The following is a 10,228-nucleotide window of genomic DNA, read 5'->3' as shown; positions in this document are numbered from 1 at the left end:
GGAAGGGGGGATGTCTTGGAACGCATCCCATGCAGATATTCAAGATATAAATGTACTTTATAAATGCTTGTTGGAAGGTGTTCGATGTTGATGAAGTTAGATTTGAATGAAGCAAAGAGTTTGATTATTCCATGCCAATTAATAGAGGTATTTGTATATATGTCTAGAAATTTTAGTCAAATATTGTCCCTCAACATCTGGGTCAAATTCTCCATGGGTTAATATACGTATTGTACCGCAACTAAAGCAACCATCTCCTTTGCTCCGTATAGTGGTCAAAGGTGATAGGTAAGTTATTCCTAGAGTGAACCCTTTCTATTCTCTCTACCATGGTACCAATTCTGGACTTCCAGAATATGTGGGTGGGAAAAAGTTAACTGCACCCAGAGGCTATCATGGGCACTTTCTCCTCTTGGCAGAATGACCCTTGACTTATCCACAGGTTATATCAAAATCTATAATTTTGGCCCCAAATCTGCCCTCAACTTATACATGAGGTCAATGTATGCATAAGTATACACCAAAGAAAAACTTTACTAACTATAATGATTAAAACCAACAATAGGGCCAGTGAAAACTGATATTTTAGATAAACTGAACACCAAGAATGATGTCATCAGTTTCAACTAAATGTTGGCAATATAAAACAGGCAACGCTCCTTTGTGATAGTTTAGAAATGTTCCATTGGCACTCCTTTTTGGTTGGACATGTTAGTTGTGTGCTAGAAGAGACTTTGCTATTTGTGGGTGCACATGTTCTTTTAAATTACATTTCTGTAACATAGAGTTTAACTGAGGCTTAAAGTTGCTGGATCTCCTGTGCTTTTATTGTGGCAAAAAGACTTATTTTTCAAGCTTGAGAAGGCAAACATTCATCATTTATTATTCAGTGATCAGGAGATGTATTACTGATACCTAACATGCATTTCATAAATGCCAACTTTAAGAAAATGTATTTTTGGAAATACAGTCAAATTTGTGTGTCCAGCGCTTATATCTTTCTTAGTTATTTGCCACCTGCTTTTCCTCATAGTTTTCTTATTATTTCCTGTTTCCTTCCTTTGTAAGCATACTTTGAATACCCAACACAATTCTATAAAAGGAAAGCACAATTTAATGCAAAATACACTGATTCCTGTAGAAAATACTACTTAGTTTGCATTTAAAACACATATTGTTTGTTGTTTATTAGTTCAGTTGCTTCCAGCTCTTCGTGACCTCATGGACCAACCCATGCCAGAGCTTCCTGTCAGCCGTCGCCACTCCCAGCTCCTTCAAGGTTGAGTCAGTCACTTCAAGGAAAACATTCATTCATTGTGCCCTTGATCGGCCTCTCTTCCCTTTTCTTTCAATTTTCCCCAGCATCATTATCTTCTCCAAGCTTTCCTGTCTTTTCATTATGTGTAAAAAGTACTTCATCTTTGCCTCTAATATTTTATTCTTCCCTCCAGTGAGCAGTCAGGCTTTATTTCCTGGAGGATGGACTGGTTGGATCTTCTTGCGGTCCAAGGCACTCTCAGAATTTTCCTCCAACACCACAGTTCAAAAGCGTCTATCTCCTTCGTTCAGCCTTCCTTATGGTCCAGCTCTCGCATCCATAGGTTACTACAGGGAATACCATTGCTTTAATTATGTGGACCTTCATTGTCAGTGTGAAGTCTCAACTCTTCACTAGCTTATTGAGATTGGTCATTGCCCTCATTCCAAGAATTAAATGTCTTCTGATTTCCTTGCTGCAGTCTGCGTCTGTAGTAATCTTTGCACCTAGAAATACAAATTGCCCTCCAACCCTCCGAAATAACGAGACAAGACAAGTAAGCTTGGGTTTAAAACTGGGCAACTTTATTGATAGTTACCTATTTAACTTTAATTTGGAACTAGGGCCAAAAATCCTTAGCCATCTAAGAATTTGGTAAGGCATAAGCCGATGTTAGTGGTCATACCCGACCATCCATTAAGACTGAATTTAGGGCGAAACACCAGGTCCCCAGTCTATCTAAACCTGGATGACCTAAAGGGGAATGTGTTGGAGAGTTTTGCCTCCGAAACAAATGAGGTCAAAGTCTCCCATTCCAAGGCCATAATTGTTCACCCTCGCCGGGGCTGTACAAACCCTAAGCGAGGATTCACGCCTCTGGCCAACACCAAAACAGAGGTGCCTTGTGGTGCACACCAAAATAAGAGATTACCCTAAGCATTCCGCTGACCACCTAATTAAATGACCACACCTCCCAATTTACCACTCCACACAGTATAGGGTAGGCGAAAAACCCTCCCAGAACATGGGAGGGAAAAAATTCCTACCCGGCCCCTCTAAGCGACCACAACACTGCTATACTGTTAGCGGCGGGCGGGTGGGTCGAAGCTCCAAAAGTGAGTGATCTAAGAGGCGGGCAGCTTCCTAGAAGCCCCGCCCCCTTCCAGAAGTCTCTCCTTCATTGGGAGGGGGCAAATCCACTTCCCTCCCCCAGCTGCGCAGAGGGGGGAAGTTTCTTGCCCTCCAACCCTCCGAAATAACGATACAAGACAAGTAAGCTTGGGTTTAAAACTGGGCAACTTTATTGATAGTTACCTATTTAACTTTAATTTGGAACTAGGGCCAAAAATCCTTAGCCATCTAAGAATTTGGTAAGGCATAAGCCGATGTTAGTGGTCATACCCGACCATCCATTAAGACTGAATTTAGGGCGAAACACCAGGTCCCCAGTCTATCTAAACCTGGATGACCTAAAGGGGAATGTGTTGGAGAGTTTTGCCTCCGAAACAAATGAGGTCAAAGTCTCCCATTCCAAGGCCATAATCGTTCACCCTCACCGGGGCTGTACAAACCCTAAGCGAGGATTCACGCCTCTGGCCAACACCAAAACAGAGGTGCCTTGTGGTGCACACCAAAATAAGAGATTCCCCTAAGCATTCCACCACAGTTCAGGAGCAAATGTCTATTTAGCTCCTGACCCCCACCAAATTCGAAAGAATTTCCCTAATTCCTTTCTGCAGATCCGCTAAGAAAATTTGGTTGCCCAGTTCGGACAGATGGATCCCATCAGTCCGATACATCGTCGAATCATTGAATCTAATGGTGTCATGAGGTAACCCATGCCATTATCCAAAACTTTCCGCAGGGCCCTATTGACCCGTTTCCTTGCTTTGTCCAATTTTTTACCGTCTCCATAGGGCCAACGTGGCCGAGGAATAATTGCTGACCATGCCAATCCGGTATGAGGCCACACTTCTTGGATCTTGTGCATGTCATTTAAAACCTGGAGAAAAAGGGCCCTGCCTTTAAGCAGCCCCAAATCGTTGCCTCCCAAATGCATAACAATAAGGTCAGGTGGAAAACGGACCCCTGACCCAAACAACAAAGGGAGCAAACCCTCCCACCGCAGACCTCTTCTTCCCCTCCATTCAACAAAAGCCAAGGAAGCGAGGCCGAGATGCTGGCCGTAGGGACCTCTGCGCGCCTGTCGCTCTGCCCAGTGCACATAACTGTGCCCGCAAATCAGGACGCGTCGTCTACTCGCCAACAGGGTGGGTTCTGAAAAAACAAAAAGCCATATAACTAATCCGATATATGACGCACGTACGCACGGTAAGCACCAGATTTTCATCTTCCCAACATCTTAATTTTGTCTATCGAGTAGCCCATTACCGCAGCAGTGGAAGCAGCCCCAATTCTAAAGGAATGAGTACCAAATTTCTGGTCTTTGATACCCAACATTCCTAAAGCCTTAGAAGTCAAGGCCCAGAACTGGTATTTTGTCAACGGTGCTCCATCCCGATGACAAAAAAGGAAACCAGCTGACGTTCCTCTGCAGGACACAAAAGATGACAAAGCTGCAACTGGGCATAATTCCAAATCACTACAGCGTCCCAATTTGATAATGGAACCCTTCCCTTTTTGATCCGTTTTAGAAGTCCTGATAAACAATTCCAATTTATCCTGCTGGAGCCGCAGGTCCAAAAATTGCAAGACCCTTCTAGATTGATCAGCCTTTGAAGAGGCGACCAGCTCACTAATACGAAGAGCCCCAAAGAAAGCGGTGAGAGCTGCTGCCTGCAATAGCAAAGCTTCGTAATGAGATTCACAAATTTGGGGCCAAATTTGCTTTAAGCCTTTGAGAATTTCAGGTGTCAATGGCTGACGGCAGTCACATGGCCTAACCTGCTCCCGCGACAAACCTTCCAGCCATTTGCGAAGCCTAAAATCGGCTGTAACATCTGGAAAGCCCTGAGCCTTAAGCCAATAAGCCAGGGCAGACAATTTAGCACGAATAGTTTGAGGGGCCAACCCCTTCCTTTCCAGAAAAACACCAAACTGTGCGACGTGTTCATATGGAATCGGTGAAACAGAACTTATGGCATACAACTGGCATTAAACTCATGAAACTCCTGCACCGCTCTGACGTAAGATTTTCTGGAAGTCGTGGCCAAAGCCAACTTCATTCCCCGGACTATGGACTGTTCCCAATTTTCCAAAAATGGACCGGCATGTTCTGGGGGTGTAAATCTGCGCTGGGGGCAAGCTGCCTGAAGCGATCCATCTGCATACGGGACAGAGCATCAGCGAGAGAATTATCTGTCCCTGCAATATGAAAAGCTTTAAACAGTATATTATACTTTAGACAGTGGAGTGTAAAAAACCTCAAAGCCTCCATCAGTCTGACTGACTTAGATGTTAAAGAATTGATAACCTGCACTGTGGCCTGGTTATCACACCAAAAATGAACGGTGGAATTTGTCATTTGATCAGCCCACAGCGTGACAGCCACTAAAATTGGAAAAAACTCCAAAAATGTTAAATCGGACGTTATACCCTTGGTGTGCCACTCCCTGGGCCAAAGCTCGGCACACCAATGCCCATTAAAAAATACACCAAAGCCGATGGCTCCAGAAGCATCAGAAGCTATCTGAAGAGCATCCTTCAACAAAAGATCCTGTCTCCAAAAAGAAATCCCATTATATTGATTTAAAAATTGTAACCAAATGTCCAAATCAGCTTTGATCCCACGTGTAATCCGCACATGATAGTGCAGAAGTCTAACCCCAGAAATAGCATCGCAGAGTCTGCGCAAAAAAGCACGCCCAGGAGCTATAACTCTGCATGCAAAATTTAAATGCCCAATAAGCACCTGAAACTCCCGCAACGTGGCCTTGTTACGGGTAACAAAAGCTTGAATCCTATCTACTAGATTAAAAACTTTCTTCCTAGGTAAACTGGAGGCTTGCTGCACTGTGTCCAGCTCAATCCCCAAAAAGGTCAATTTAGTAGCCGGGCCCTCTGTTTTTTCAGGGGCTAAGGGAACCCCTAACTGATCGGCCAGTTCCTGAAAAGAATGCAGAAGGAATTCGCATTCTCCAGAACCAGACTTCCCTATAAATAAAAAATCATCTAGGTAGTGCACAACCCCGATAAACCCAATTTTGATTTAAGGGCCCATTCCAAAAAGGTGCTAAAGGACTCAAAAGCAGCACAGGAAACTGAACAGCCCATGGGAAGAGCCCTATAGTACAACCCGTTGAACTGAAAACCCAACAGCTCAAAGTCCAGTGGATGTACAGGCAGTAGCCGGAAAGCAGACTTGATGTCACACTTTGCCAATTCTGCTGCCGGCCCCCTAGATCTAACTTTCCTAACCGCCGAATCAAAAGAAGTATAGAGGACCGTACGAAAATCATCAGGAATCGCATCATTCACTGACCTTCCCCTGGGATAGGAAAGATGATGAATGAGTCAAAACTCCCCCGGTGCCTTCTTTGGAACAATCCCTAGAGGCGAAACCCTCAACCTAGGAGTGGGAGGTGACCTAAATGGGCCAAGAACCCTCCCCTCGGTGACTTCCTTATTGATTTTAGCAAGGACAACGTCCTCCATGCCAATAACAGATTTCAGATTCGGTGCCCTGAAAGGGGCTCTATGTCCCATTGCAGGAATCCTAAAACCCTCAAAAAACCCAGCACGCAGATAACTAGCTGCGCCCACTGTCGGCCTTCTCGCCCGTAATAGGACGTGCCGGAGTTAAAACCTCCAACCACAGCTGATGGTCAATCAAATCCCAGCGCAAAGTTGGAGAGTGAGCCGCACGAAGCCTAAAGCGCTTGTCATACAAGAGCCAAGCGCTACCTGTAAAATTTACATAGGCCGAATTGATAATGTTCATGTACTGAAAAAGAGAATGGGCTCTGGAAGGGTAAGCCTTCACTAGAACCCCTCCGTAAATTAAAAAGCAAGAGAACCAATTGCCCCAATTCTGGTCCACTTTGCGTTTTTTCATAATTTCCTTTCTTTCATCATCTAAATCATCTTTCTCTTTCTTATCAAGTTCCCTGAAATACAGGGTAAAAATGTCGATGTATTCATTCTTTAAAATTTTATCGATTGTCTTTTAAGCCAAATGCGAGCCTAAAGCTGTAGCACTAAGGCTGTCGGGGGCCGGCAAAGGCCAATCAGCCGTGCCCCCAAAACACAAAGAATTCTCAATAGTAGGTGTCGAATCCAAAGAGGCTACCACCACACTTGGTGCCTCAACCACCGGAGCCACAATAGCTAATTGCGTGCCGCTGGTTGATGGAACAGGCTCGTCAGGTGCTTGGGTTGTGATAAGATCTTGAGAGTCTGCCACTCCCCAGGGGAAGGTGTGTGTGTCCCCTTTACCTAAAGCGGATACGGCACTTCTCAACTCAGCTGCTGCCACCGAAGTAGATGGAACAGCTTCAGCGGCCACCGGCGTAGATGTAACCAGGCTCGCATCAGTGACAGGCACCGCGGCACTCCTTTCCCCTTCTAAGGCAGAAATACGGGAAAATAAGGACTTAATTAGCCCGGTGTTACTGCCCCCACCAGCCTTCTGCGCCTCCGCAGCAGCAGCCGCTGCTTTCTCTCTTTCCAGAGCCTCAATGCGGGCGACCAACACTCTCAACAACTGTGCTGAGTCTTCATCATCGGTTGAAGGACCACTTGGTGGAGGCGGGCGTTTTGCTGGAACCTTCTTCGCAGGACCCTTGCCCTTAGGCCCCCCGACATTCTTCTTCGGTGGCATACTGCAAAATAAGAAGATCAGTAAGACCAACGAAAAAGTCAATATTGAGGAAGAAAGTTCTGTAGAAACTTAAGTGGGGGGGGGGGGGTGGCAGGAGACTAGCATGAGCCAACTCCCTACCCTATCCAAACCAAGGAACCAGAAGCGCCTAACATTTCTTGAAACAAAAACCAACTAAGCATCCATTTAATTAAAGTATACAATAACATAAACTGATATGCACATACTATATATACATGATATTAATAATTAATTCATTAAGATAATACCACCAATTTATGCAAAGGATCTACTTAATTCATTGTCCTCAATAGCATATTAAATTACCCCCTGAAAATTAATTAAATATATTAAATAATTAACCCTAATATCAATTCATTAAATAATCAGCCTCCATAAATACATATTAATTAATTAAGCTGCATGCATCAATGAATTAAATTGAACCATCTAATCAATTACCGCTAATCCATTTGTATTTTAAAACTACTCAGTCAATATCATCAATTGCTATAGTCATTAAACCAATGCGATGTGAGTATGCCCAAATTAAAAATGGCCACTGCCATTAACATCCATTAAAAAATGTTCCACAAAATGGCTGCCATGACGCGCCTAAAATGGCTGCCATTCCCTTAAGAAAGATGGCCGACAGACCAACAAAATGGCCACCTTCATTCTGTTTACCCTGCCAGTTACCAAGATGGCCGTCCGTCCGTTCCAGACCTTATTCCCTTAATAAAGATGGCCGCCACAACCATTCGACTCGCCCATGCCCTCAATTGAAATGGCCGACTTGCCCTTAATCAATATGGCCGCCCAACATGGCCGCCCAAAGAAAAAAAACCCGAGGCAAATTGGAAGGCAGAAAGGGCGCGAAATTCAAAAGCACCGCCAAACCGCCATAGCAATCTGCCCAGCAACAGGGACAAATTCGCGCCACAAACGCTCTCAAATCTGCCCAGCAACACCTATACATAAATTCCAACACAAAAATGGCGACCTTAAACCTCATAGCTTCCATTAAGAACGTCGGACCCAAACGCGACCCATACAAACACCTAACATCCATCCACTCAGCAACACCATCTCCCCTTGAAGTAAAGCCAGCTTAAGCATGGACAAAACCACGCTATCCTCATAATTCCAAAACTAAAGCCCATCCTAACAACTTCACACAACTAGGAGGCTCAGGGCGATATAAGGGAGGAAGGGAGGAACGGAGAAGAGGCGCACGGGCTCCGCTCGCACCCTCCTCCGCACCAAGCCCTCAGGAAAGAAGAGGGAAAACTCCAAATACAGTGCCGTCGAGGAAGACTCTCAGAGGTAGCCAGGCAAAACCTCAGCTCCTCTGCCCCAGCATCTCCCAAGCCCCCATACAGACCTCAGAAGCTGAAATACAAAACTGAAGAAAGGAGTTTTCCCTCGGCGTTCTCCCAGTCGGAAAGACAGGAGCTCCCACTTTTGCATCCTCTCATGTCGAAGCTCCAAAAGTGAGTGATCTAAGAGGCAGGCAGCTTCCTAGAAGCCCCGCCCCCTTCCAGAAGTCTCTCCTTCGTTGGGAGGGGGCAAATCCACTTCCCTCCACCAGCTGCGCAGTGGGGGGAAGTTTCGTCTGTCACTGCCTCCACTGTTTGCCAGTTATCAATCAGTCTGGTTGCCATAATATTGATTTTTTTAATGTTTAACTGCAACCCAGTTTTTGCACTTTCTTCTTTCACCTTGGTTAGAAGGCTCCGCAGCTCCTCCTCGCTTTCAGCCATCAGAGTGGTATCATCTGCATATCTAAGGTTGCTAATGTTTCTTCCAGCAATTTTAACTCCAGCCTTGGGTTCATCAAGCCCCGCATGTTGCATGATGTGTTCTGCATACAAGTTGAATAGACTGGGTGGGAGTATACAGCCCTGCTGTACTGCTTTCCCAATCTTGAACCAGTCTGTTGTTCCATGATCTGTTCTTACTGTTGTTTTACATGTTGGGAAGTGACATATGTTTTTTTTTTGTGCAGACTAAGTAAAAATTTATTTGTGAAAAAACAATGATACATGTACAGTAAAACATATGTAAGTTCTCTGCATGTATTTTATGTGACAATAAATAAATGAATAAAGCACATGGCTCTGTATATTTTGTACCAGTTACTCCTTTCAACTCATAAAGTACATTTTAAGTCAGAAAAAAATGGGTACTTTTGTGCATATGATGTTTTCCCTAGTGTTGTCTCAAAGAGGAAAGAATCTCACAACTGGTTTCCTTTTCCTTTGTTGTGTCTTATGCATGAAGACATCTTTTCTTCATTACGGATACAATCCATATTTATATCTCTGTTCTAAAAAAAGGACTCACACACAGACACATAGATCTTTATTTTATTTACTTATCTACATATTCATATGCAACCCACAATCCCAAGACCTCGATGATGAGCCATGTGCATATAATAAAACCTGTAAGATACATTCATAAAACTATAAAAGACACTTTGAAAAAAAACCCTCATAGGATAGACCGAGTAATAAAAATAATATATACATGTGTGTGTGTGTGGATTTGATTTTGCACTTAATGATTATTGGGCCAATGGTTGTCTAAACTCCTTGGAGGGAGCATTTCCCAAATAGCTTTTTTTAAAATTGACCACAGTTTGAGCATTTCTTATCTGAAATGTCTGGGACCAGAAGTGTTCTATTCATCAGAGGTTTTCAGATTTTAGAATACTCACTTGACTTGTACATAGTGGAGATGGGACTCAAGTCTAAACACAAAATTCATTTATGTTTCATATATGCCTTACACATAACCTGAAGGAATATTTCTATTAACTTTGTGCATGAAGCAAAGTTTGTGTACATTGAACATCAGAAAGTAAAGGTATCACTCTCTCGGGGTATGTGGACAGTTTTAGCTTTTGAAATATTTTGGATTTCTTTATTCCAGATATGGAATGCTCAAACTGTGTTATCTTTACACCATGCAATCAATTCTTTCTTACAAAATACAACTTGCAAGAGAAAATCAGTCTTTGCTTCCTTTTTATTATACCTAGAAGTGTTGTAATGCCAATAAAATCCCCATAATCCTCAATTATTTTCATAAACAGGGAAAAAAGTGAGTCCACTATCACAAAACAACCTCGACTAATGTACTGTACATCTGTGGAGACAAACACTAACACAGTGCATTCTGGGGCT

General features: G+C 43.6%; 1 protein-coding gene across 2 annotated transcripts; it reads right to left on the bottom strand.

Moving 5' to 3' along the window:
• Positions 1–1,820: 1,820 nt before the first annotated feature.
• Positions 1,821–9,253, bottom strand: LOC134296553 (uncharacterized). Of its 2 annotated transcripts, XM_062971816.1 has the most exons (4): positions 8,422–9,253; positions 6,653–7,038; positions 3,389–3,535; positions 1,821–3,260 (listed from the first exon to the last, which is right to left on the bottom strand). In XM_062971816.1, exons 1-4 carry the CDS (start codon positions 8,505–8,507, stop codon positions 3,250–3,252), a joined length of 630 nt encoding a protein of 209 aa, XP_062827886.1. In that variant the 5' UTR covers positions 8,508–9,253; the 3' UTR covers positions 1,821–3,249. The 2 variants fall into 2 exon arrangements, with proteins under 2 accessions (XP_062827886.1, XP_062827885.1); XM_062971815.1 differs by having other exon boundaries at positions 1,821–3,535; positions 8,422–8,602.
• Between the last annotated feature and the right edge of the window lie 975 nt (positions 9,254–10,228).

This window comes from Anolis carolinensis, chromosome 2 (assembly GCF_035594765.1).
Source record: "Anolis carolinensis isolate JA03-04 chromosome 2, rAnoCar3.1.pri, whole genome shotgun sequence".
Lineage (NCBI taxonomy): Eukaryota > Metazoa > Chordata > Lepidosauria > Squamata > Dactyloidae > Anolis > Anolis carolinensis.
Note: the sequence above shows the minus strand (reverse complement) of the source record. Positions and strands in the feature narration are given on the sequence as shown.